At 39.2% G+C, this 26,371-nt stretch overlaps 2 protein-coding genes across 6 annotated transcripts in view; one reads left to right on the top strand and one right to left on the bottom strand.

The window, feature by feature from the left end:
* The window catches only part of PUS7 (pseudouridine synthase 7), a 105,962-nt gene that overhangs the window by 19,391 nt on the left and 60,200 nt on the right, over nucleotides 1–26,371 (top strand). The window contains exon 5 of one of the 5 annotated variants that reach the window (XM_027123880.1): nucleotides 939–1,280. The exons of 2 other annotated variants lie outside the window; for them this stretch is intronic. Coding sequence is in view for 1 of the 3 variants with exons in the window: in XM_027123883.1 (XP_026979684.1) it covers nucleotides 770–836 (67 nt within the window). In the remaining 2 variants the exon portion in view is untranslated. Of the gene's footprint in view, nucleotides 1–769; nucleotides 884–938; nucleotides 1,281–26,371 lie in introns of those variants that run through there. 2 more of the 5 variants (XM_027123879.1, XM_027123883.1) reach the window with 2 other exon arrangements.
* RINT1 (RAD50 interactor 1) lies at nucleotides 873–24,756 on the bottom strand. The gene is made up of 13 exons (XM_027123884.1): nucleotides 24,636–24,756; nucleotides 24,141–24,186; nucleotides 17,848–18,032; nucleotides 15,774–16,015; nucleotides 13,070–13,243; nucleotides 12,822–12,971; nucleotides 12,053–12,209; nucleotides 10,210–10,320; nucleotides 9,886–10,111; nucleotides 9,214–9,351; nucleotides 7,517–7,716; nucleotides 2,058–2,272; nucleotides 873–1,109 (listed from the first exon to the last, which is right to left on the bottom strand). Exons 1-13 carry the CDS (start codon nucleotides 24,675–24,677, stop codon nucleotides 896–898), a joined length of 2,100 nt encoding a protein of 699 aa, XP_026979685.1. The 5' UTR covers nucleotides 24,678–24,756; the 3' UTR covers nucleotides 873–895.

The following is a 26,371-nucleotide window of genomic DNA, read 5'->3' as shown; positions in this document are numbered from 1 at the left end:
ATTAGATTACTATAAGGTAATAGGATCATTGATTTCAGTATGTATCCATTATTTCCCAAAATGTGATACTTGATAGTAACAGTCTATTAAATGTAGCTAAGACTTTAGGTACATTAGGATACAGGAAAAGAGAAAATTAAGGGACAAAATAAAAGCAGAAAGGTAGAATACTAAAAAAAAGCAGAAATAGATACCTTACTGAAATGAGCAAAAAAACTTTCATTTTATCTGTTTAAAAGGAATACTTTATAATCTCAAAAACCTAAATAATTTAAATTTTACATCAACAATTTCTAAAAATACTTGTAAGAATTCTCTTACATCCATTTATAATTATACTTAGAACCAAAATTAATATCAAATGTTTAAGAAAACAAATTTTCTTCAGGCCTGGCCTGTTATTCAGTACTAAATATATTTCAAATTTCTTCTATTTATTGAATATGGCAGAACTGCATTTGCTTTCATTTTCTATTTATTTCCCAGTAATAAGCACATAGGAGCATTACACCAAATATTAGAAAACAAAGCCCAACATATCATTTGTATCCAGTTCTGGTCAAGTTTTTGGGGTCATGGGTCACATCTTGTATTACTGGTACATAATGAATACTTTAAACTGTTAACTGATGCAATATATATTTAACATCACTGGAACCCTAAAGCTGTTAAAAAATGAATCAACTTCCTCTAACAATTTGATACATCAAAATTAATTGTTAAATATTGCACTTACTGCTTAAAATAATTTTCTGGCCTCTTGCAATAGTGGGAAAACAAAGGGAAAAGATTCCGAGTCATATCGAAGTGCAGCTGAGCTGCTCCTCCTTCATTGAAGTGATTGGCAAGAATTATCTGAAAAAAAGGACAATTCATATAGCAGTTGCCTCTATCATCACAGCCCAACATACAGTCTACTCTTACTTACTTCTTGGTAGATGTATATGTCCAGCTTCTCTACAAGCATTTGCCAGAAGATTTTAAATAAGGAGAAGCAGAGCTGCTGCTCCAATTGCAGTAAACGGTCTCGTAAAGTAAGCAGTAAGGGGCAAGCCGAACTGGACAGGGACATCACTGCCTGCTCTGACTGCGATGGCAAGGACAACCACCTGGAAAAAAACAGAAACAGCACTGCCTGAAGCACATTAATTTTTATTATGAAATTTTTCATCTCTCTGTATTTTTAAAGATTTAACAAATCATTTTAAATGTGGGGAAGTGCACTGTCCTGGGGCATTTTGGTTAAGAAAAAATGTACAGCCCAACATTAAAAGCTCTTTCAGAAAATAAATTGTACTTACGTTTGTTTGCTTATTTATTTAATTTTATTTTTTGGCCACGCCACACAGCTTGTGGGATCTTAGTTCCCTGACCAGGGACTGAACCCAGGCCCTGGCAGTGAAAGTACTTAGTCCTAACCACTGGACCGCCAGGGAATTCCCTGTACCTATGTTTATATTGTAGTTCTCAATGAAATACTCTTTACTTAATGAGGATGATAAGTTTTTTAAATCACCAGTTTTAATATGACTTACTGATATAAGAGTTAAAATGTAAAATGCATTTACATTTAAGACATCAGCTAATTTTACACTCTAATTTTCAGCAAAACAACAGGGACTAATAACACTTCCAAACTGATAACAAGTCCTCTGTGTGACAGGACTGCTAGGACAGACATTGCCTGCACTCAAGAAGCTCACCGTCTGGGAGGTAACAGATGTCACAGGAATCATGAGAGTGGACTAAACTATAGCACAGGCATGCACAGGTACTACAGCAGCACCTTGCTTTGTCAATGGGTGACAGGCTAGGCATTCGGCCCCATGCCAGACACCAGCTCGCTGGACTTACAGACACATCTGAAGGTTAAGTTATGATCAGTTTATTCTGATTAAGAATGTCTGAATATATTTTAGAAACAGTTAAAAGTCTGGAGTGCAAAAGGCCAAGCTCTGTGCTATCTAGACACTTTGGAAATCTGACTGCATGTCACCTTTTAACTTCTATCAAACTGGAGTTGAGAGTTGACTTATAAGAAAGTACAGAGGACTTACCTTTCTTTTTTATACAATTTTGCAGCATCTTTAACTTCTCTAAAAACATGGTCTACTTGCCGGGTCAGCATGTCATGCTTTAAACGCTCTAACAGGTTAATCATGTCATCAAAGACAGAGCTCTCCATAGAGGCCAGTTGCCCCAGCTGCAATTTACTGAGAGTGTTATTCTCTGCAAAGACTTCCAATGCTGCCTGTTGAAGTTGTAGAAAGAACTGAAAGCAAAAATATGTTAACATGTTTAAGATACCTTTTTTTTTAACAGCTTGAGATGTAACTCATGTACCGTACAATTCACCCATTTAAAGTATACAGTTTGGGGACTTCCCTGGTGGAGCAGTGGATGAGAATCCACCTGCCAACACAGGGGACACAGGTTCGAGCCCTGGTCAAGGAAGATCCCACAGTACCGCGCAACAATGAAGCCCGTGCGCCACAACTACTGAGCCTGAGCTCTAGAGCCCATGAGCCACAACTACTGAGCCCACGTGCCACAACTACTGAAGCTGGCGTGCCTAGAGCTCATGCTCTGCAACAACAGAAGCAACCTCAATGAGAAACCCCCACTCGCCACAACTAGAGAGAGCCCGTGTGCAGCAGTGAAGACCCAACACAGCCATAAAGAAATTTAAAAAAATAAAGTATACAGTTCAGTGGCTTTTAGTACATTCAGAGTTGTGCATCTGTCACCACAATTTTAGAACATTTTCATTACCCCACAAAGAAATCTCACACTCTCTGCCATCATCCCCCAACCCCCTCCTAGTGGTTCCCCACCCCACCCCCACCTTGTTCCTGGGCAACCACGAATCTCCTTTCTGTCTCTAGACCTGCCTGTTCTGGACACTTCATATAAATGGATTCATACAACCTATGGTTCTTTGTGACTAGCTTCTTTCACTTAGTATAATGTTTTCAAGGTTCAACGATGTTGTAATATATATCAGTATTTCATTTCTTTTTATAGCCAAATGATATTCCATTATATTTACCCATTCATTAGTTGACGGACATTTGGGTTGTTTATACTTTTATGAATAATACTGCTATGAACATTTGTGTACAGTTTCTGCACAAACATACGTTTTCATTTCTCTTGGATATATACCTAGGAGTAGAATTGCAGGATCCTGTAGTAAATCTGTGTTTAACCTTTTGAGGAACTGCCAGACTATTTCCACAGCAACTGTACCATTTTACATTCCCATCAGCGGTGAGTGAGGGTTCAGATTTCTCTACGTCATGCTAATAACTGTTACTGCGTCTTTTTTATTACAGCCATCCTAGTTTGTATGAAGTGGCATCCCATTGTGGTTTTGATTTGCATTCCCCTAACGGCTACCTTCTTTAAGTGCTCATGTTTTTCTAGATACAGATTGAGAGCTGTAGTAAACCTAGAAGATATATGAGTTAAGAGAATTAAAATGTCATTTTTGTACAGTATTATTTTAGGTAGAATTAGTATTATTCTTTCTGCCCTACAGGAAAACAACGCTGTGGGTAATTAGCAAAACGTTAAAAACAACCTGAATGTCTATTAAGAGGAGACTGGGCATGGCTACTAGGGATTGTTCAGGGATGACATGTGAGAGGCCATCTTGGCATTTCTGCTGAAGCTGGCAGGGAAGTGGCAGTGTCCTTTTGAGCCTGCTCATGGACCATGGAAGCCTGGAGCCACCCATGGTCATACTTACCAGAGCCGGCCTACGAGTGAAGCCAGGAATGAACAACTTTAGAGCAGCCCTGCCTAATCCTTTCAGTTACACAAATTCCTCACCTCCTCATGCCACCGCACTCCCCTACTTAGGCCAGTGTGAATCTGGGTTTCTGTCACCTATGACTGAAACATTCCTAATTCTGAATGGCTGGGGATTATGTCAGGCTTAGCACAGTCTGGCAATGGACAGACAGCTGTTAGTGGAGAATCTAAATGAATGGAAGGTGAACTCTACTTTTTTCTGTGTAATACAAGAGCTTACATGATTTTTATTTAGAGCATTCACAGGCTGAAGGACTGTGAATGTGATTAAATGATTTTTTAATTAATTAATTATTTTTGTCTGTGTTGGGTCTTCGTTGCTGTGTGCTGGCTTTCTCTACTTGCGGTGAGCAGGGGCTACTCTTCATTGCGTGCGCGGGCTTCTCATAGTCGTGGCTTCTCTTGTTGTGAAGCATGGGCTCTAGGCGCACAGGCTTCAGTATTTGTGGCACGTGGGCTCAGTAGTTGTGGCTTGCGGGTTCTAGAGCTCAGGCTCAGTATTTGTGGCATACAGGCTTAGTTGCTCCACGGCATGTGGGATCTTCCCAGACCAGGGATCGAACCCGTGTCCCCGGCATTGGCAGGCGGATTTTTAACCACTGCGCCACCAGGGAAGCCGTAAATGATTTTTGATGTTAAACAGAATTTGTACCATAGTAACATACCAAACACAAAATTCATTCATGACTTGAAGAGTCAACTCATAAATTTTCTAAGGCTAGGGATGATGGCCAATTCATCTTTGTTAACAGACTATGGCACTGAGTAAAGTAGTTAATGATGTTCCACAAATATTTCATTGAAGCTAAACATGTGGTCCTGAATGAGTCTCTTATTAAAATCACTGGCATAAGCAGCAAGAATGACAATTTGTTTCACGAAAAAGCTTAGCAGAAAATGGAGCGCTGTGGTGGGGTGAGTGAATAAAAGCACTTACTAAAATTAGGAACATGACACACAAAAGTACATAATGAATGAATGTATTCTGATTAGGTGACTTTATAAAGATAGATGCATTCATCATTACACTCCACTTATATTCATTTTATGAAATGATTATTTTCCTTGCTCAGCAGAATGATATGCATATGTATTTCAGTTAACATTTTTGTAGAAAAGGCTTTAAGTAATTACAAAGTCCCAACCAAAGAGTCCAGATTAAACTATGATTGTGTTTATTAGATATTTATCTTGTTTGTATCTGTTATTAATTTTTGTTTCCTATTTTTTTGGCTTATTACCCTGATAAAGACTTTTTCATTTTGTTTTTTCTTTCACAGTAAAGGAAAATATCTTCTATATAATGTGCTGGCAGTATATAATTTTTTATCATAAATTCATAATTTAAAATACATTCTTGTCATGTTTTCTAGACTTTCTAACTCAGGCATTGAATATTTTAAATGCCTGTGTGTGGCTATATTTCATTTCTGCTTTTATTTTTTGTTTTATTACATTAAGATTTGACAATGTATAGAAATTTTAATTTACCTTCGTTCATATTTGTGACTCAGCTGGACACACTCAAAAATTGTGTTTCCCTTAGTATACTGTTGACTTACCACCAATCTCCAGTTAATCAGTCTTTCTAATTATTTAAGTCTGTAATTATTCAGTTCCCACTTTATCACATTTTAAAAGGGATGTTTTTAAGTCTTTAGTTAAAATTATAGTTGTTTTATTTTCCTACTTTCATTTAATGACACAATTATACACATAATACTTATATTTATAATGTGTCTTCATATTCTTTATACTCAGTATAGTTTTTTCACCATTAAATGTATATTTTACTATTTTATGGTCATCTTAATCCTGTGTTAATGCTTTCTGCCATGAAATGTACTTCATGGGCCTTGCTGGATTTTTGTATCCACACATATGATCTTAGAACAGTGATTCCTAACCTGAGAACACCCTGTCCAAGAAGGAGGTCTTGGGGCTTCCCTGGTGGCGCAGTGGTTGAGAGTCCGCTTGCCGATGCAGGGGACACGGGTTCGTGCCCCAGTCCGGGAAGATCCCACATGCCACAGAGCGGCTAGGCCCGTGAGCCATGGCCGCTGAGCCTGCGCGTCTGGAGCCTGTGCTCCGCAATGGGAGAGGCCACAACAGTGAGAGGCCCGCGTACCGCAAACAAAAAAAAAAAAAAAAAAAAAAAAAAAAAAGAGGTCTTGGAGGCCCTCTGCAATCATTTTAATATCTAAAACAGCTAAAGGAATTAATCTATTTATGTTAAGGCTATAAAGACTAATTAAGTTTCTTCACTTTTAGTTGGAAGTACATATTAGAAAATCTGGTTACCAAAAGCCCTGATCACCAATATATTCCTTGGATTAATAAAAAGAGTAAAACTAAAGTACTAGTTAATTATATTTAGGCAGATCAAATCTGCCAACACATGGACTCTGCATGGAGAAAGGAAGGATAAGTAAAATCCTTGGAGGTAAAAGGCCTTTCACAGTACTTGTTACTAAATCCAGGGTTTGATTTTTAGATTTATTTAAAATATACCTTCCAGGGTAAGAAATTAGGTAATTTTTTTGGATGTGATAACGGTATTTTTTTAAAAATATTTATTTATTTATTTATTTTGGTTACATCAGGTCTTAGTTGGGGCATGCGGGATCTTTCATTGCAGCACGCGGGCTCCTCTCTAGTTGTGGCGTGCGGGTTTTTTCTCTCTAGTTGTGGTGTGCGGGCTCCAGGGCATGTGGGCTCTGTAGTTGCGGCATGCGGGCTCTCTCATTGAGGCATGCAAGCTCAATAGTTGTGGCACGCGGGCTTTGTTGCCCCGCGGCATGCGGGATCTTAGTTCCCCAACCAAGGATTGAACCCGCGTCCCCTGCACTGGAAGGCGGATTCTTTACCACTGGACAACCAGGGAAGTCCCCTGGTGGTGTGTTTTTAAAAAAGGTGTTCTTATCTTTTAGAGATACATATGAAAATATTTACCACGAAATGTATCTGAGATCTACTTCAAAATAATCACACATGGGGGTAGAGCAAAGGGTTAAATGAAACACAGTTGGTATAAGAAGCTGGGTGAGGACTTCCCTGGTAGTCCAGTCCACACTTCCAATGCAGGATGGGTGCAGGTTCAATCCCTGGTTGGGGAACTAAGATCCCATATGCCATGTGGCACAGCCAAATTGAAAAAAAAAAAAAAAGCTGGGTGACAGGCACATGGGAGTTCGTTTTACCATTCTATTCACTCTTGAATATGTTTGAAAATAAACAAAGTATTAAATAATTTTTTAATGTATGAAATAGGTTAAAAATGTTTCTGTTTTTATGATTTCATATTTTATGTTTCGAAGGCACTAAAAAGGTATCAAATGTTATTCTTTTATTTTCCTTAAAGTCTTGAACTTTATTGATTTTGACAGCATTACACAATCTTAGCTTTTCGCGAGATGGCAATTACTATTCATGACATTTACCAAGTTCAGAGTCTAAAAAAGGAAAATGGTTCACTTTATAAACAACAATTTCACGAAAAGATGGCTTCTCCAGTGATTAAAATATCAGGATTATTTAACCGTTTGAGACTTGAATGAGAAAAATATGTACTTTAATCACACCTCCTAAGTTTGGCCCAACTGTGATTCTGCCTAACTTGCTTGCTACAGATTCAACAGATTTCAAAAGGCAAAACTGTTGAAGTTACTAATATATTACTTAATATAAAAGATTAACTTACAACATTGTCAGCCCAATCTGCTAGTACTGTTGAGATATAGTTCACGGCATTAAGAATTGCACAATATCGAAAGCCAAGGGAAGCTCTAGTCTCTTCTTTCATCACCTGAGTTAATCGTATCCTAAAATCATCTACTAAGTCCTTCTGTAACTCCAGGAACTGCAGCTTTCTGGAAGCTGTGGGAAGATTTTTATATCTGTCTGTGGAGAAAGTTAACAAGACATATGAAGGTTTATGGTACCATCCATGACATAGTTATAGGTTTTTCCTACTGACTGGCTTTGGTGCCTTTGTCAAAAATCGATTGACCATTCAAGTATGGATGCATTTCTAAACTCTCTAAGTACGTGGGTTTCCCAAGTATTGGTATTTGTCAAAACTCATTGATCTGTACACTAAAGATCTATGCATTTCACTGTATATGAGTTATGCTTCTAACACATTGTAAATTAACTATACTGCAATTTAAAAAGTTATATCTCAATATTTTAAAAAGGCATATGAGAAAGTTATATACCAAAACTATTCTATTTCTTCAACAAATAAATGACATTTTTTAAAAAAGGAAGGAGGAACTAGGGTAGGTTAAAAGAGATACATAGTTAAGGATTTATAGGTGAAATGCTAAGATGTCTGAAATGTTCTCTAAAATACTTCAGGGGAAAAAATCTGGATTTTGGGGGGAGAAAAACACATAATAGAAAAGTGATAGTTTTAAACCTTAGTAACAGATACCTGAGGGTTCGATATGCTACTTTTATATATATTAGAAAATTTCCATAATAAAATTTTTTTTAATCAGTTTTGCTAAATTTTTTTGTATTTTAGTGTTTTTCATATCTTTCTTACAGTTAGAATATAGAATTTACTGACTGGCCTGGAATGACACCTCTTCAGGTTACTAGACAGGCCCAAGCAATGGACAAGACACTGGAGGATAATGGCAGTGAGGGCTCAGTGGCACCTGGAGAACCAGCAGGCCTGCAGTGCCCTGGGGCAACGTGGATGGCTGCAGACAAACCAGGGCTAGAGGTGGCTGGGCCACCCTCCAGCCAGAACATTCTTGCACCATAAGAAGAGGTCCTATTACTATTCCAATCCCTAAAGTGACTTTATTATTTTACTGTTCTACAATCTTTGATATATCGAGGTGAAGAAAATAATATATAAAATTTAGGTCAATCACCATTTACTGAAGACACTCAAAAAGTTGAAAGGCAAGAGATTTCAGGTAATAAAATTAAATTCTTATTTGTTTTTATGTAACGATTCAGGAATTTTCCCCTCATGGAAACTAATGTTTAAGATCTTATTTAGATTACTAAAAATCTAAAAGCTGGAATGCTGTGCTAGAGTTCTGCCAAAATAGAAACTGAATTTGAAGGTATTACAATAACCACTATATATTTTGTCAAACTACTTGAAAAGTACCATGTGAAGAATCAGTACTTTCATTGACTTTTTAAAATTTTATGTATTGAAGTATAGTTGATTTACAACGTTGTATTTAATTTCTGTTATACAGCAAAGTGACTCAGTTATACATACATACATTCTTTTTCATATTCTTTTCCATTATGGTTTATCACATAATGGAATCCATCCCCCCACCCCCCACACCCCTTGGCAACCACAAGTCTGTTAAGAGTCAGTACTTTAAAAAAAAACAAAGTTGTATCTTAAAAGACTATACTTACCAGTTATAACCAAGAGTAGTGTCATAAACGTCTCTGCACAGTCTGGAACTTTCATCTCATCCACATCAGTGATATCCTTATATTGGGATATCCAGGCAGCTTCTGACGAGAGCATTGAGTCCATTTTTTGAAGAGCAACTGATAAGCAGGAAAAAGGATTATGTCAAACAACTAGTTACAGATTGTTACATTACAAATTCCTGATCTTTCAACTCATAATCTCTTAGGAATGGTAACTTTTCATGAAAAAATAAATCTATAACCTCCTACTAGTTGTACTATATTTAACGTGCTCTATTCTAGGGTTAAATAAGATATTTTACTTCTCCCTGCCGTACCTACCCCGAATCTTCAAAATAGTTACACTCACTAGACAAGCCACATCCAATATGATTCCAGCAAGAACAGAAATACTATACGTAAAATCTATAAAACAGTTAACTATATACTGTACTGGCTTGAATATTCTACCCTAGAAACCTGTAGAGTGCAATTCTGGGAAAAACTGAAGCTTGATGGGAAGAAAAGAAAATAAGATGATCTCTGAAGGCAACTTGGTAAACCCTAACCAAGAAAAATATAGATGGCTCTAGTTTCTACCCAGAACTGGAGAAAACTTATATACGCAAAAAGAGGCATCTCTCCCCACCCCACAGCCACGTGAGCACTTACATTTTCTCTCCACAGTCAACCATCTCTGAAAACAGGTCTCTTCTGACAGAATATGCATACAATTAGCAAAAGTGCTGGGATAGCCATGAACGCTGTGTAGTTCTCTTTCAAACAAAAGCACCTCATCCACCAAATGACAGAAGAGACTGTCATCATAGAGCAGACAAGGAATATCAGCAGCTAACTTTTCAAGAACCAGCATCATAAGGCCCCGAGAAAATTCAAGCTACAAAAATATACATAAGCATAAGGTAATGAAAATGACAAGTTATTCATGGACACCTACAACTCTAAAACGGAAATGCTTTGGACAAAGTCTCTTACCCTTGCATTCACCGAAGAGCCTACTTTGTCTAATATTGGCTGAATCTTCTCATCCAGAAACTGAGTGTGGTTCCCAATCCACATAAGTACCTGAGCCAAGTACCATTCGGGCTGAGGAAGGAGGTAAACAGTTTGAATTCTTAAGTCATTCCAACTGGAAAGTACAGTTAAATGTCTCTATTTAATTGTAGACACACAGTACTTACAAAAATTAGTTGAAAATTCCTATATGTAAGAGCACAATTTCTACTCTGAACTTTAAATTCATGCAAGGCTTAATAATCAAATGTTTCCCAATGTACTCCCAATAAATTTCAATAATGTGGCTTATGTCAGTAAACTCATAAATTTACAATGCCATAAATATTTAAAACCTAGTACTTTAGAAATATGTAAAGTATAAATATTATATATTTTTTTGAAATAACATTCCAAAATAATTTTTAAACATGACCATCTTCTGTTTTGTTCTTTTTTCCAAAACCTAAATTAGGAAAAAAAATTTGGCTGGTCTGCATTACAAGAAATACAAATGCTTTAAAACAGGTATAATTATAGAAGAGTAATATAAGTATGCAGCTTTTTAAACTGTCCCTAGAGATGATTCTATAAACCTTCCAAGTTTTGCTGGACAGGAATTCTAGAACATTTACTGAAAGGTAAAACCCTGCTGTGTGCTAGATGCTGGGAATACAGAAATGAAAAAGGGGCAGTAGCTACTCTCGGGGGCTGCATAGTTCAGGCTTGATGTCATAGTACTAGGACCACTGGAACCACACTTCAGGAAGCAACAATATAACTCACAATTTTCTTACTTCAAACGATCACTGCCTCTCTACAGTTTAGGTTTATTGTTTTGTCTCACTTACACTTACTAATAGGTTCTACTTTTCTTTCCACCAACACCCCATCCAAAAAAGGAGGAGACCCATGAAGTACAAAAGAACAAGCTGAATTTAAGAACCAGAAATCCATTGTCACTCTACTCCCTTCCTATACAGATGTAACTGCCTATCCCTTGATTCCTTTAATATTCTATAAAGCCTATAAACTCATTTATAGATGACACATACAATGCCTGGTGTAATCTGGCATTTAATAACATTTACTTCAAAACACCGAGAAATTAAGAATATATATTTTAAAAATAAAACATGACCCTATTACAAAAAAAAAAACACCGAATCCCTCTGCTACTTGCACTGCATTAGATGTAGCAAGACTCAAGAATAGTATCCACCCCCTAGCAACTCCCAAGGTTATAATTCTCAACAAATTCAATCAAATTTCATTGAAAACAGTTGTCAGTGATTGTTTTTCTGATCAAATTAAAGAAAAAAATCTCAACAGTATGCCCAGTACACATGGGTATAGTCCCTCAACTAAAATGTTGGTGATAATTTCCTCAAAGCCATTCCTGTCACTTATCCCCATACTTTGTCTTACACAGCTACAAATCATTTTAGCATCAGCACTTCTACTCAAAAACTAATGCTCTACTATCTTTTGATTCTCACTTTTCTTTCTGATATATTTATAAACCTGAAGGAGCAATCTGCACAGTGGAACACATGTAGAGCCAGTTGTAAAAAGTGCCACAGCAAATGCTACAGCACACCCCAGGGGAAACTTCAGAAACTGGTCAGATGATGTGCTAGTGAGTGAGCTGATTCCTACAACAAATCAACACAAGTCCCAAAATATATCTATAAAGGGTAGTGGCAAAACAGGAATTTAGCTCTTCAGAGAAAAACAGAAATGTGAATAGAATCAGATTTTAACTCAAAGCAGCAGAAGTACAGAAAGCCTTAACAAACCAAGGGCAAGAATTGGCAAAGCACACCTTGCTTATAACATTAGTTTGTCGGTTCCCTCTGAAGTGATACCTGAACCTCTTTTGAAGGGGAGTCAGCATAATCTGGATGGGCAGGATGACAGCAGGGGATGCAGGAAGAGAGTATTTTTCTGGAAGTTGTTTTGTCTCAGTAAGTAATTCATCTCTGACATAGTCAAGTCAAGGAAAAAGAAAAGCATATGTATATGTGTGTATATACACACACACACGTATATGTATGTATACACACACACGTATGTGTATGTATATACACACACACGTATATGTATACACACATTTTTCCAAGAGACATATATGATACTAAGTAAAATTAATTATAATACAGATAATATGTAGTCTAACTTTACATTACATGACTTCAGTAAAAAGTACATGAAAAATGTTATTAGAATTAATCTGTCTTTCCTAAAATAAAGAATAATAAGTAGTAAGGAAACATATTCAAGTAATCGTGCTATTAAATTAGTACTAAGTTACTAAGGTTTCTTCCCAATTGCCCATTTTTTTGATTGTCCCATGAGACCTATATGTGATGCAAACTTTTACAGTCATGCATTTCAGAACTCCTCACAGCCCTCCCACCCACATGCAATTTATGTGGAAGGAGAACAGTCCATGGGAATACAGAGATCAAGTCCAAACCCACTACTCCCTGGCCGCTTTCAGAAAGCTTTACTCTCTGGTCACTTTACTCTCTGGCCACAAATCCACTCTAGAAAAAAGAAATTTTAGTGAGTTTTAACTCCAACAAAGATACGAGGTTTGTAGTTTCAGGAGCTGAGAAAATAGTGTCTCCAAGTTGCTGTATATCTCAGGGGCACTGGCTGGTCGACTTATGCCAACAGTTTGAGACTGAGGGGGTGCGATGAATGGCCAATGAAGCTGTGCTAAAATTTCCTCAAAGTCACTGTAACAGAAAAGTGACACAAATATTACAGTAAAATACCGTGAGCACCAAATATCCATCTGAAAGCAATTACCATGAAATATGGATAAATTTCTTGCCTTGTAAGCTTGTCCTTGAGAATTTTATGCCAGAATTTAACAGTGGCTCTCATGAAACCAAGAAGATGAGTACAGGATGATTCCTGAAGCTTGATGTCAAGTTCTGCCATAGAGACCAGAGTAGAAGCTGCCTCTGGGACATTATTGGTCATCAGATACTGCTGAATGTTATCACTGCAAAACAAGGCAAAACAAACTGTAAAGACAGTTTGTCCACAATAATTCCAAATGTGGAAAAACTGCTGTTTCCTCCTGCTTTATATAAAGCTACATCCAAGAAAGAAGGAAGCGCCACCTTGTAGTGGCTTTTTTACCTGATACGCAAGTCTCTGGGAGCCTGGAGTCCTCAAATTCAGCATCCTTCTAAGAACAGTGGCCTGTGTTCAGGATACCTCCCTCCACCTTTCCCTTCCCACCCCTCCCAAGGTAAAAGAATTTTCCTTTGTCACATTCCCTCAGGCACCACTCATTTCTAATAAATCTGTCTTTGACAGAAGTCTGTCATATCTTAATCCAAAGGGGAGAATGTGGGTGGCATCTGGTAAGGTCAAATATGGTAGACTTCAATTTTTACCTACTTTGCCCAGCTAAACTGGATTATAGGAAACTTAGGGAGGTGGCACCTCAGAGTCTAGTCCTTTCAAGTTACTGTTAGCCAAGTTGCAGACAAAATTTAAGGTAAGCTCTACAGCAAGGGTAGCAAACTCAAATGCCTCGCAAGGCCTGATGGGCACAGTAAATGAAAAAAGCAAAGTGGGCGGGGACTAGGACAAGCTAAAAAGCACATACCCCATCCTAAGGCTCCAGCCAAGTGCTGCCACACTGGAGTGTAGGTCCAATGTAGCCAAATCTTAAAATTTTTCAAGAGAATCCAGAAATCAAGATTTCCATGTAAAATCAAACCAATTAATCAAAATCTTTAAAAGAAGCCAGATACAACCTATCTTCAGGATTCATTCAGCCCATGACTACCATTTTGCATATTGGCTAAATAAAACAAAACATTTAAAACTGAAATGTTTCTTTTGATGAAAATAACATGCCATATCTTAAGCCAGAATAGGAACAAAATTTAACCTTTTCAATAATTAATCTCAGTTCAGGGGTCGGAAGTGCTCTCCCTCTAGGCAGCCTGTGTACATCCTACCCAGGCCTGGCCACTTTGCTAGGTGAGAGTAAGCTGGGACTCTCATCCCCCGCTGAGTGCCACGCTTCGGTTACGCTGCTGGGTGGGCACAGCACCCTCAAGCGCAGGAATGTGTACTGCCACCCTGCCCATCTCCACTATGCACTAGTACTTTCCCTTCTCCCTCCAACACGAGCGGCCTTTGTTTTCCACCATCACTGCTTCAGGCCTCAACAATCATACTAATCTCATGTGTGTATTATTCTATTTCTGACAGCCCTTTTGGCCTTCCCCTACGCTCATTCTCTCATTTTTCGTTCTTCTCCTTTCCTAGTCATTCTTACTAAGTTTTTTAACAGATTTTGTCTTGTTTTTTAAATTTTTCATTTATTTATTTACTTATTGGCTGTGTTGGGTCTTCATTGCTGCGTGCAGGCTTCTCCCCAGTTGTGGTGAGCGGGGGCTACTCTTCGTTGCAGTGCGAGGGCTTCTCATTGTGGTGGCTTCTCTCGTTGCGGAGCACGGGCTCTAGGTGCACGGGCTTCAGTAGTTGTGGCACGCGGCCTCAGGAGTTGTGGCTCGTGGGCTCTAGAGCGCAGGCTCAGTAGTTGTGGCGCAGGGACTTAGTTGCTCTGCAGCATGTGGGATCTTCCCAGACTAGGGCACGAACCCTGTCCCCTGCATTGGCAGGTGGCTTCTTAACCACTGCGCCACCAGGGAAGTCCCCAGATTTTGTCTTTTATAGCTATTTTCAGAATTTAAATCATGAAACCAAAAAATCTACCAATGTAGGCAGAAATGTTAATATAGCTTGTTTGAAAGGCAATACCAGACACTCACAATCAACTACCAGTGATATGTATTTAATTCAAAAAGAGTTACAATAGACCCTTGAGGAACATGGGTTTGAAGTGCACGAGTCCACTTATACACTGATTTTTTTCAGTAGTAAATACTACAGTAGTACACAATCCCTGGTTGGTTGAATCCGTGAATGTGGAGCTAAGGATAGGGAGGAATCGTGGATACAGAGGGCTGACTATGAGTTGGATGCAGATTTGACAGCTGAGGAGAGCTGATGCTCCTAACCCCTGCGTTGTTCAGGGGTCCACTGTATTTCTTTATTTTTCCCTATTCAAAAGCAGCAGGACTCTGTTTTTCATCTAATAATAAATACTGTGTAGCTCTTCTTAGGTGATACCCACTGAAAAAAATTCAAATTATAGAGAAAGCAATCCATTTCATTAAGTGACCGTCTCTAAAAGGTAAAAGAGGAATATTACCACACTGATGAGTTGGCATTATAATCATTTTTATCATGTGTTCACAATATAACTATAGGACTTAAAACTTTTTACTTGGATTACTTTCTTTCAAACGCAAATTAAGCTCCCTTAAAAGTTTATGTTCATTCATAATAAAGGAAAAGAATCATTATCATAATGCTATTTTCGTAACTGGTAAAATCACATTATTATAACCTTTAATTAACTCAATTATTTAATGGCATGCACGTACTCTCTAAGACATAGCCTCAAAGGAAAATAATAATTATGAGAACAAGGAGGCCTATTTTACCTCAGTTCTTCAATTTGTGAAATCCATTTAAGATAAGCAAGATGCCGTTCAATCTCTTCAATTTGGTTAATCATGGCTCCGAGATCTTCTATCCAGGGCTGTGCAGTCAGCAGATGGCTGTTAATGGAACTGAAGAGATGGCTTTCTTGCTCCAGAAAGTGATTAAGGAATTGCTTTGATTCTTCTGCATTTTTTAAGGCACTCTGAATTCTTTTAGGGATTTCTGATGAAACTGTAAGTACCTGCCCATACCAAAAACAAACAAAAAATAAAAAACAGCAGCAATCAGATAAGATTCTCATTTTTTTCTCTTCTTTATTAGTTACCTTCAAAATGCATGTTTGTTCTAATAGAAATGAAAATTGTTATTTAAAAGCTTCAAAAGAAACGTTGGGTTTCTGCATCCTGTACTAACCAAACCTCAACATGAAATGCTCTATGTGGAGGTGTGTAGGGAGGGCCCCCAGTAAACATCTTTGGATCTACCATCATGAAGCTCAGCACTTTCAGAGGGTCCAGCCAAAGAACATTTACCTGCTTTATCTACTAATAATTTTCTTTCAGAAACAAATGAGGCTTTGATACTAAAAGTCTGGGTAACTATTTGCAAAAGTTCCCCAGGTGATTCTGATTTAAGCCCAGATTGAGAAGGAACTATTGACTTGGTAAGATGATACCCAGGTAATGCCTTTAGATATGATATTTATTAAATAAATTTTTCTTACAGCAGATGGAAAAACATATACAAATATCAGGCATCAGTACAATATGATAAGAATATTATAAAGGAATTTCAATTTAATCAACACTGATTAGACACTCTATACCAGGCACTGTGCTAGGGTCTGACAGATAAATTAGACACAGCATCTGCCCTTAAGCTCAGCTGGTATGGAAGAGAGATGTAGGCAAACCTTCAACAGTGGGATTAGTGCAATAAAAGAGATGCCAGGTGTAATGGTGTACGAAGGCAGTGCTTCCCAGACTTGAACATGCATAGGAATCACCTAGAGATCTGGTTATAGTGCAGATTCAGACTTAATAGGCCTGAAGTAGGGACTGAGATTCTGCATTTCTTACAAGTTCCCACACTTTGAGTAGAAGGTTTTGGGGTGCAAGGCAATTGTGCTTGCATGGCTCATGCACAGACCTTTGCAGGTTGGGTGGAAATTTTTAGGGAAGTTTGCGCCACCAGGGAAGTCCCCCACTGGATTTTTTAAAACATTATTTCAGGTAATATGTTTATTATAAAAAGAAAAAAACTTGAAAATACAAAAAGATATAAAGAAATCACTTGTGGGACTTCCCTGGGGGCACAGCGGTTAAGAATCCGCCTGCCAATGCAGGGGACACGGGTTTGAGCCCTGGTCCAGGAAGATCCCACATGCCGCGGAGCAACTAAGCCCATGTGCCACAACTACTGAGCCTGAGCTCTAGAGCCCGCGAGCCACAACTACTGAGCCCCTGTGCCACAACTACTGAAACCCGGCACCTAGAGCCCATGCTCCACAACAAGAGAAGCCACCGCAATGAGAAGCCTGAGCACCGCAACGAAGAGTAGCCCCGGCTCACTGCAACTAGAGAAAGCCTGCTCACAGCAATGAAGACCCAACACAGGCTAAATAAATAAATAAATAAATAAATTTATTAAAGAAGAAAAAAAGAAAATAAATCACTTATTAACCAACCACCCAGAAATAACCATTATTATAATGTTATACTTATTTTAATGTTTTCTCCCTATGTGTGCATATATAAAAAAATTGGAATGATAGTGTTGTAACATTTTGGTATCCCATGAATTTACTTTTAAAAGCACATTAAAAGTCATTGTATGAAAATGTCAGACATAAATGTCAGACATAAATCATTATCAGTAGGAACTTTCTCTTTTACATAATTTGTAAAACACCTAGCACATTGTAGGTCCTTAAAACCTATTAAGCAGTTTTAAATGATTAGACTGTTTGTCACAATCTATATTTTCAAAAATGCCTATATATTAATGGTTATATTTACATTATATTATAATGAGTATAGTACTGATATTGTTTCAATGAGTTTTAATACTTGCCTGTTCTTCTAACTGCATTTTACTTTCTGTCATCTGTTCTATGAGTTTATCAAGTTTCTTTAAAGATTTAAGGTCATTTCCGACTTCCTTTTCTATAAATACCGCCACATAGGAAGGGAGATCACCGTTATCTGTACTTTCACAGACTGGTTGGTTTCCAACGACAGCTGCAATATTTATGTCACCTAAAATGAAAGAATAACAATTACTCAACACCACCAAGTACTATGGAGTTAAAGGAAATGCAAAAGATATACAAGGCAACATATCTACTTTCAAAAGTTAAAGAAAACACTACCTATATATGGCATTTTTGTATATATAGTACTTGTGTGTATATGTATATATACACACATACACAAAAATACCCTAATGAATATAGTGTGTGTAAATGAATATATGTATATATACATACACACTATATTTTATATATTTATATAAAGCAGTCAGCCCTCCACATCCATGAATTCAACCGACTGCAGATAAAAAAAAAGTTTTTTAAATCCAAAAAGTTCCGAAAAGCAAAATGAATTTGCCATGCTCCAGTAACTATTTACATAGCATTTGCATTGTATGCAAAACTATTATTATTAGCATTAGGCATTAAGTAACCTAGAGATGATTTAAAGCACACAGAGGATATGTGTAGGTTACGGGCAAATACTATGCCATTTTATATAAAGGACTTGAGCATCCAGGGATCTTGATATTCGCAGAGGTCCTGGAACCAATGCCCCATGGATACCAATGGATGAGTGTATATATTTATATATATATATGGGTATATATATGCATATAAATACACATACGCACGCACACACACACAAATACCCAAATGAATAGCTATAAAGCAATCTATCGATCAAGTACTACTATAAAATGCTTAAGAGCTTAGGAAATTCTGAGTGAAAGAAAAATTACTAAACTCTGTCCTAGTACCCACAGGTTGCAATAGATGTTGGCATGACAGTGCAGTTACAAACAGAACTAAACTTTTCTAGACAACTGTGTATCTTAAGAATCTTTTATTACTGAGGGGAAAAAGGTCAAATCTGATTCTGCTGATGCAGCTTTTATTAAATTATTAATATATTTTCAAAATTTGCGAGGAATCAGATGGTATAGTCTAGAATAACACCAAAGGAGGACTCTGGTTTTAAAATGTTTAAAAAAAAAAGAAACAAAAAAGGTATTGAAAGATCTCAAGTATATGAAAAAAATCTGAAAGGGAGAGCAATGAGTAAAAACTCCTCCTGATACAAGAGTAAAAGAGTTTTAAAAGCTTCAGAAGCGATTGTACAAAGATGTCCATTTCAGGGACTTCCCTGGTGGCACAGTGGTTAAGAGTTCGCCTGACAATGCAGGGGACACGGGTTCGAGCCCTGGTCCAGGAAGATCCCACATGCTGTAGAGCAACTAAGCCCATGAGCCACAACTTCTGAGCCCACACACCTAGAGCCCGTGCTCCACAACAAGAGAAGCCACCGCAATGAGAAGCCCGCCCACCGCAACGAAGAGTAACCCCCGCCCGCCACAACAAGAGAAAGGCCGTGCACAGCAACAAAGACCCAACACAGCCAAAAAAAATTTTTTAATAATAAAAATAAATTAATTATAAAAAAAAGATGTCCATTTCAGAAACGGAAAAAAAAAAAGAAATTTGAGAGAAAACACATTACCAGGAAAACTCAAAATGACTAATGCAACCACTAAATTGTACAATCTAAAGTGAGATTCTTCCCATGGCAAATAAACTAGAATTGGCCAGTTCATATTGGACTTATTAAATATGACAAAAACAGGTGATTTGGAACCCTCTTAAGAAAAGTGGTAGCAGAGGCAACATGTACTATAGCAGAACACACAATACCCAGTGAAAACAGGAACGCTATGTAGCTTTGCTCTCATCCCACCAAGTATGTGAAATTTCCCAGAGTCTACTCCTTATTCTATGCTTGAAAGTCGATCATTTCCTGTAGTTCACAAGTCAGTTTTTCACTCTGCAGGAGTCTATACCTTCTTCCACTATCCAGAATATTTAAGACATAATTAAGCAATTTAAGTTACCTTGAATTCTTTGTGGAATGAGGGAAGATTCAAATATATAAATTTAAAAATTCTGATTTTTATTTAAACAAAACACTTAAAACAAATTTCTAGTAAACAATCCACTTCAAAGGCAATTAAATTATTTTCCATGGTCCTACATTTGTGGACCAACAGCACTGCTCCTCTCTTCCAGAGTATCTCTACCTATACTTTTGCTGATGATCTGTGCCAGCATGGCTTTCTGAATGTGCCCTGAACCCAAGAAACCTGAAGGCTCAAAGCAGTTTCTTGACAAAGACCCACAGCCGGCTGCCATGTCCTTCTCCTACTCCCACCCCCATGTGCTAAGATGAACTGCTTCGTTTTGAAGTGTGTTTCCATGTGTAAGCTACTCCTTTTGGTTACTTATGGTTTCCTTCTTCCTGAAAAGTTTAGGAAACCTGAAGTTTGGGTCAAACTTTATAATGGTAACTCCATGTCACTGTGCAGCCATTAAGTTCCCTGATATTAAACACGCTCAAGGGACTTCCCTGGTGGTGCGGTGGTTAAGACTCTGTGCTGGCAATGCAGGGGCCCCGGGTTTGATCCCTAGCCAGGGAACTAGATCCCACATGCACACCACAACTGAGAGTTCACATGCCACAACTAAGGAGTCCACATTGCCATAGCTAAGGAGCCAGTGAGCCGCAGCTAAGGTGCCCGCCTGCCGCAACTAAGACCTGGCGCAACCAAAATTTTTAAAAAAATTTTTTTAAATAAAAAAATAAACCACGCTCAACTCTAGTAAGTCCACAACTTGAATGATTCCACATACAGGGTTTAATCTCCCTAGAGATGAGTTGTACCTAGAAATTTAAAAAACAAACAAAAAACAAGATACTGTAAAAATTCAGAGTAATAGCCATTGAACTCCAAATGAAAATAAATACTATAAAATAAGGGCCCTGAGAAAAAGAGAGTAGAGTTCATAGAAACCAAACATTAGAATAAACCTGAACATACAGTGCATTTCTCTACTTCAGGTTTGCCTGTAGGATTTGGTTGTCTCTAAACAAACCATTAATGGTTTGTTAAAAGTTTGACTGTACTAGTATATATTTCGTTACAAGGACTACAACAATTTCTAAAAAACAAAACAAACAAAAAACAAACAAGATGTGTACATGAGAGATAAAGCTGGGGCAACAATACAGAACCTCCTGAGAGCTCTGCTAGTTGGACTTCACCTCTGTTCTTCCTTGGAGCTGCCCTTGTAGAAGTGGCTCTTTACCAAAAATAAAGCGTTTTTCTTTTTTTTTTTTTAATTGAAGTATAGTTGCTATACAATATTATATGTTACAGGTGTACAGTATAGTGATTCACAATTTTTAAAGGTTATGCTCCATTTGTAATTATAAAACATTGGCTATATTCCCCACATCGTACAATATATCCTCATAGCTTTTTAAAAAAATTTTTATTGGAGCATAGTTGATTTACAATGTTGTATTAGTTTCAGGTGTACAGCAAAGTGAATCAGTTATACATAAACATATATCCACTTTTTTAGATTCTTTCCCATATAGGTCATTACAGAGTACTGAGAGAGTTCCCTGTGCTATACAGTAGGTCCTTATTAATTATCTATTTTATATATAGTACGGTGTATATGTCAATCCCAATCTCCCAACGTATCCCTTCCTCCCCCTCCCCCCCCCGCCCCGGTAACCGTAAGTTAGTTTTCTACATCTGTGAGTCTATTTCTGTTTTGTAAATAAGTTCGTTTGTACCATTTCTTTATGTTCCATACATAAGCAATATCACATGATATTTGTCTTTCTGACTTACTTCACTCAGTGCTTATTTTATACATAATAGTTTGTAATTCTAAATCCCCTACCCCTATATTGCCCCTCCCGCTTCCCTCTCCCCACTGGTAACCACTAGTTTGTTCTCTATATCTGTGAGTCTGCTTCTGAAAAATAAAGTTTTAAGGAAACAGCAATGAAAGGCAAGAGGTTATAATCAGCCTCATTAAAAAACAACAGTCACTTCTGACAAAATGAAGATAAGAATATCTAGATAAAGATATGCCTAAATGCAAAATGTAACTACAAGAGATTAACATAATATATACCAGTATTTAGTACTGTGTATGTTCCCCTCCCCCAGGCCTTAAAAAAACCAAATTTTCCTTTGTTCTCTTCAATTTATAAGAATTAAAAGCTTCTTCACATGCAATGAGAAAGAGTAGCTCACTGGTAGGTAGAAGTGAAACTAGTAAGAGTCTATGCCTCAACTTCCCTACTATAAATTCTAACATTTGCCCAGCCTACACTCAAAGGTTATAAATGGGACTAAAATCCATGTTTCCTGAATTTCAAAACAATATTCTTATTTTCTTCTCCTTCAGATACGATCAGAATTGGCTGGTCTGCATCAAACTTTATTACTACAGGACTCCATCTACTATTAAGTACAGGAGTCACAATGTTGACTTTTTTTTTTTTTTTTTTTTTGCGGTACGCAGGCCTCTCACTGTTGTGGACTTCACTGGCGGTCCAGTGGTTAAGACACCATGCTTCCACTGCAGGCACTGGTTTGATCCCTGGTCGGGGAACTTAGATCCCGCATGTCTCGGGGTGTGGCCAAAAGAAAAACAAACAAACAAAAAAACCCCGCGAACTACAGGTCAAATGGCCCAGGCTCTTCCACCGATAAATTTTTTTATTTTTATTTTTTTTTTTTTTTGCGGTACGCGGGCCTTTCACTGTTGTGGCCTCTCCTGTTGCGGAGCACAGGCTCCGGACGCCCAGGCTCAGCGGCCATGGCTCACGGGCCTAGCCACTCCGCGGCATGTGGGATCTTCCCGGACTGGGCCACGAACCCGTGTCCCCTGCATCGGCAGTTGGACTCTCAACCACTGTGCCACCGGGGAAGCCCACAATGTCGACTTTTTAAATTTATCTTATATAAAACATGTGAGTTGTGTGGTATATCTGCATACACAGAGGCAGGGCTATGTGCAGAGGGAATGTTTTGTGAAGATAAGCTTGCTGTAGCTTAGGGAGTAAATTCTATCTTCACCTTTTACAAAAAATTATACTCTTTTGATTTAACCATTTAAATGCAGCATAGTACATTCTTAGTCAAATGACATTCTTCAAAATGACACAATGGTGATTTGGGGGGGGTGGTTAATGTCTCTCCTTTCCTCTATTTTTTGTAAAGAGCACTTCCAATTGCAAAGAAATTGACCAAGCCAACAAAGGAGGGTCTACGGCTCCGTGGCATCAACTTCCCAGGCATCTGAATGGGGCAAAGGTGGAAATGGGAAGGGTTAAACTGAATGATGTGAGGTACTCTCAAATCCTTTAAGGAAAAGGAGCTAACTTGTGGCAGCTGTGACTGTCAAGTGCTATGAAGTACTCAGAGCTTTCTTTCTGAGGCAGATTGCAGCAACAGGCAATGTTAAGGGCAAGTCTAACTCCTAAAGCCAATATGGTAACACAAGCACCCTTTCTGTTACTACTACTCATTCCCAGACTATTTGCCGTGATGAGAAGAACCAAAAACCCTCTGATGGAACAGCTGTGCCATGCTTCCCGCTTCCTCTCCCAGTAAATTTCACTTCAAAAGGCCCTCAAGATTCCTTGATTTCCAAAATCTTGCCACATTTAGCTTATAGAAGTAAAATACCAAATGTCCACCCCCTGGTGTATGCTCCTGTCCTAGGAAGGAAATGGAGATAGTGACCTTTTCCCTATCCAGTTCAAGATCCAGGAACCAAGTTATCTGTTGTGCTCTTCCCAGATCAACGATTACCTGCAAATTCACTGAAGGTAAATACAACTGAACAATGATCATTTGACTCCTTTGAATGCAACTAAGGTGGTGGTCATCTCTCCTAGATCATTAGCCCCTCGAAATTCCTGATGCTTAATAAGTTGATGCTTCACTGAAGTAACAGGCAGGCCCCAATTACTCTGAATCCAGTATGAAGGGCAGCACTGGAGTGAAACCACAGAAGTCCCTGCACTAGGTAGGGCACAGGAAGTGCTCTTCTCCAAATTATCCCATATTTTACCATCCGGAAAGGCAAAAATATGTGTATGATGATAATCAGTATTTAATACAGAAAGAGAAAAAGAGATGCTTCATCTAAAAGATAACAGGCTAAGACCCTTCTCGATGCAGACCATTGAGGGCAGAGTTTTGGAGAGATGGCTGGGTAGAAAGTGCTAAGGTGTTTGGAGTCCGCTTACTTTTCTCCTTGATGTTCTTCCTTTGGTCACCGTTTTCAGAGCAGCACTAGAAGGAGATCAGGTGTGACAAACACATTAAGACTGAAGTGATAGGTGGAACTCGCACAGGGTTCCCAGAGGGCATCCACTGGAAGACAACAAGGTCCCAGCCCCCTCCCTCTGGGGCCTTCCTGAGAGGTCAGGATCTGGAGGTTCTAAAACGGGCCACCTCCCTGGGGCCACCACTGCCACCTCTCCAGGCCCGGCCTCCAGGGCCACCTCCCCAGAATGACCTGTGTCATCTCACCGGGATCACCAGAGCCACCGCACTGGGACCACCTCCCCCGGGAAGTCTTTGCCACCTCACCAGAGTTGCAAGAGTCATCTCCCCCGGGCCACCGCAACCGCGTCCCCAGGCCGCCAAGGCCACTTCATCGAGGCACCCTCCCCTGGGAGATCTGTGCCACCTCACTGGGCCACCAGTGTCCCCGCCCCGGGCCATAAGGGCCGCCTCACCCGGGTTGCCGGCGCCTTGCCGAAATCGCCGGCCAGGAGCATCCTGCCTCCGCGCGAGTCCTCGGCTCCTTGCGCAGCCAGCGTGGCCAATGGACTCCGGCTCCGGCCAGTGATCAGACACCAGTAGGGCTTCGAGACCGTAGCTCCCAGAGCCACAGCAACTTCCTCTGCCGTCTCTCTGGTTTCTTCCTCTCCTCCCAGAGAGGCCCTGCCCACGCAGCCGCCGGCTGTTCCCGGTGGCTCCGCCTGGCGGCGGGGGGCCGGATCGGCTGCTCTGGAAGGAGAAGGGGGCGGGGGAGGGGGCGGGGGGAGGAGGTCCTTCTCAACCTCGGTAAACCTCCTCCACAGCATTGGGGTCGTTAAGGATGGAGCTTGCAGGTATCCCTCTCTGCACAGTGTAAATTCAATATGAATCATTTCAACTTATATTTTAGATGATATCCCAGATGTTCTGAGTGTGAGGAGGCGTGTTGACTAGCTTTAATGTAATTTGGTTGGACAGTTTAGTTGCGGAATTTCCAGTGTCTTTATCTTTGGCTCCTTCTTTTAAGGCAGATCAAATTCAACTAGAGGTGACCCTCCAGCTTCCTACCTGGAGGGTACAGATCTGGTTGTAAACACTCTGGGACCTGAAAGGAGGAAAAGGACTCTGCGGCTAACATACACTTCAACCAGTGCAGAGACCAAAAAAGCCTGTCCTTTGCCAAGGAGGGGACCTAGGAGTGCCAGCAAGAGCTGAGTAGAGGACCTAGGGATTTGACAATTTCAGAAACAAACATGGAAGGTGGTATCGCGGGGACGGAAACAAACAGGGGAAGGGAAAAAAAGCAGCCCTTAGAGAAAACAGAAACCATTCAATGAGGAGAAAACCTTATTTATTTATACACTGAGATGTGTGACACCATTGCAACCATAAAACAGTAACAGGCTACTATTTTAAAAGGAGCATTCAGAGACAAAAAAATATGATAGTAGAAATGAGAATTCAATAAAAAGGTGGAAGATAAATTTTGGGAAGTATCCTAGGGGGAAAAAAAGCAAAAGGACAAAGAAATGAAAAATATGAAAGAAAAAATAAATTAGAGGACCACTACAGGGGGTTCAAAATACAAAAAATAAGAATTGTAAAACAACAACAACAGGGATTAGGGAAGGAGTTATCACCAACAAAACAAGAAAATTTCCCCCAAACTAAAGGTCATGAATTTCCAGCTTGAAGAGGTCCCACTGAGTGCCAAGCACAATGGGTACAACTTGACTCATCCCAAGGCTCATCATTGTGAGACTGCAGCACACTGGGGGCAAAAAGACAATCCTAGCCTTCCAAAGAGAAAAAGAGATCATTTAGAAAGGATCAAGAATCAGCATATCTTTTGATTTCTCAAGGGTCACAAAGAAAGCTAGAAGACATGGGAGCAGGTCTATTAAATTCCAAAGAAAATTTATTTCAAACTGAAATTCTGTACGTGACTAGTAAACTACCAATCAAGTGTGGATAAAGAATAAAGGTGTGGGGACTTCCCTGGTGGCGCAGTGGTTAAGAATCCGCCTGCCAATCCAGGGGACATGGGTTTGAGCCCTGGTCCGGGAAGATCCCACATGCCGCGGAGCAACTACGCCCGTGTGCCACAACTACGGAAGCCCGCGGGCCTAGAGCCCGTGCTCCGCAACAAGAGAAGCCACTGCAATCAGAAGTCCTCATACCACAACGAAGAGTAGCCGCCACTCTCCGCAAC

The sequence above is a fragment of the Aethalodelphis obliquidens genome, unplaced genomic scaffold (assembly GCF_003676395.1).
Source record: "Aethalodelphis obliquidens isolate GAN/ISIS:26980383/991018 unplaced genomic scaffold, ASM367639v1 scaffold27, whole genome shotgun sequence".
Lineage (NCBI taxonomy): Eukaryota > Metazoa > Chordata > Mammalia > Artiodactyla > Delphinidae > Aethalodelphis > Aethalodelphis obliquidens.
Note: the sequence above shows the minus strand (reverse complement) of the source record. Positions and strands in the feature narration are given on the sequence as shown.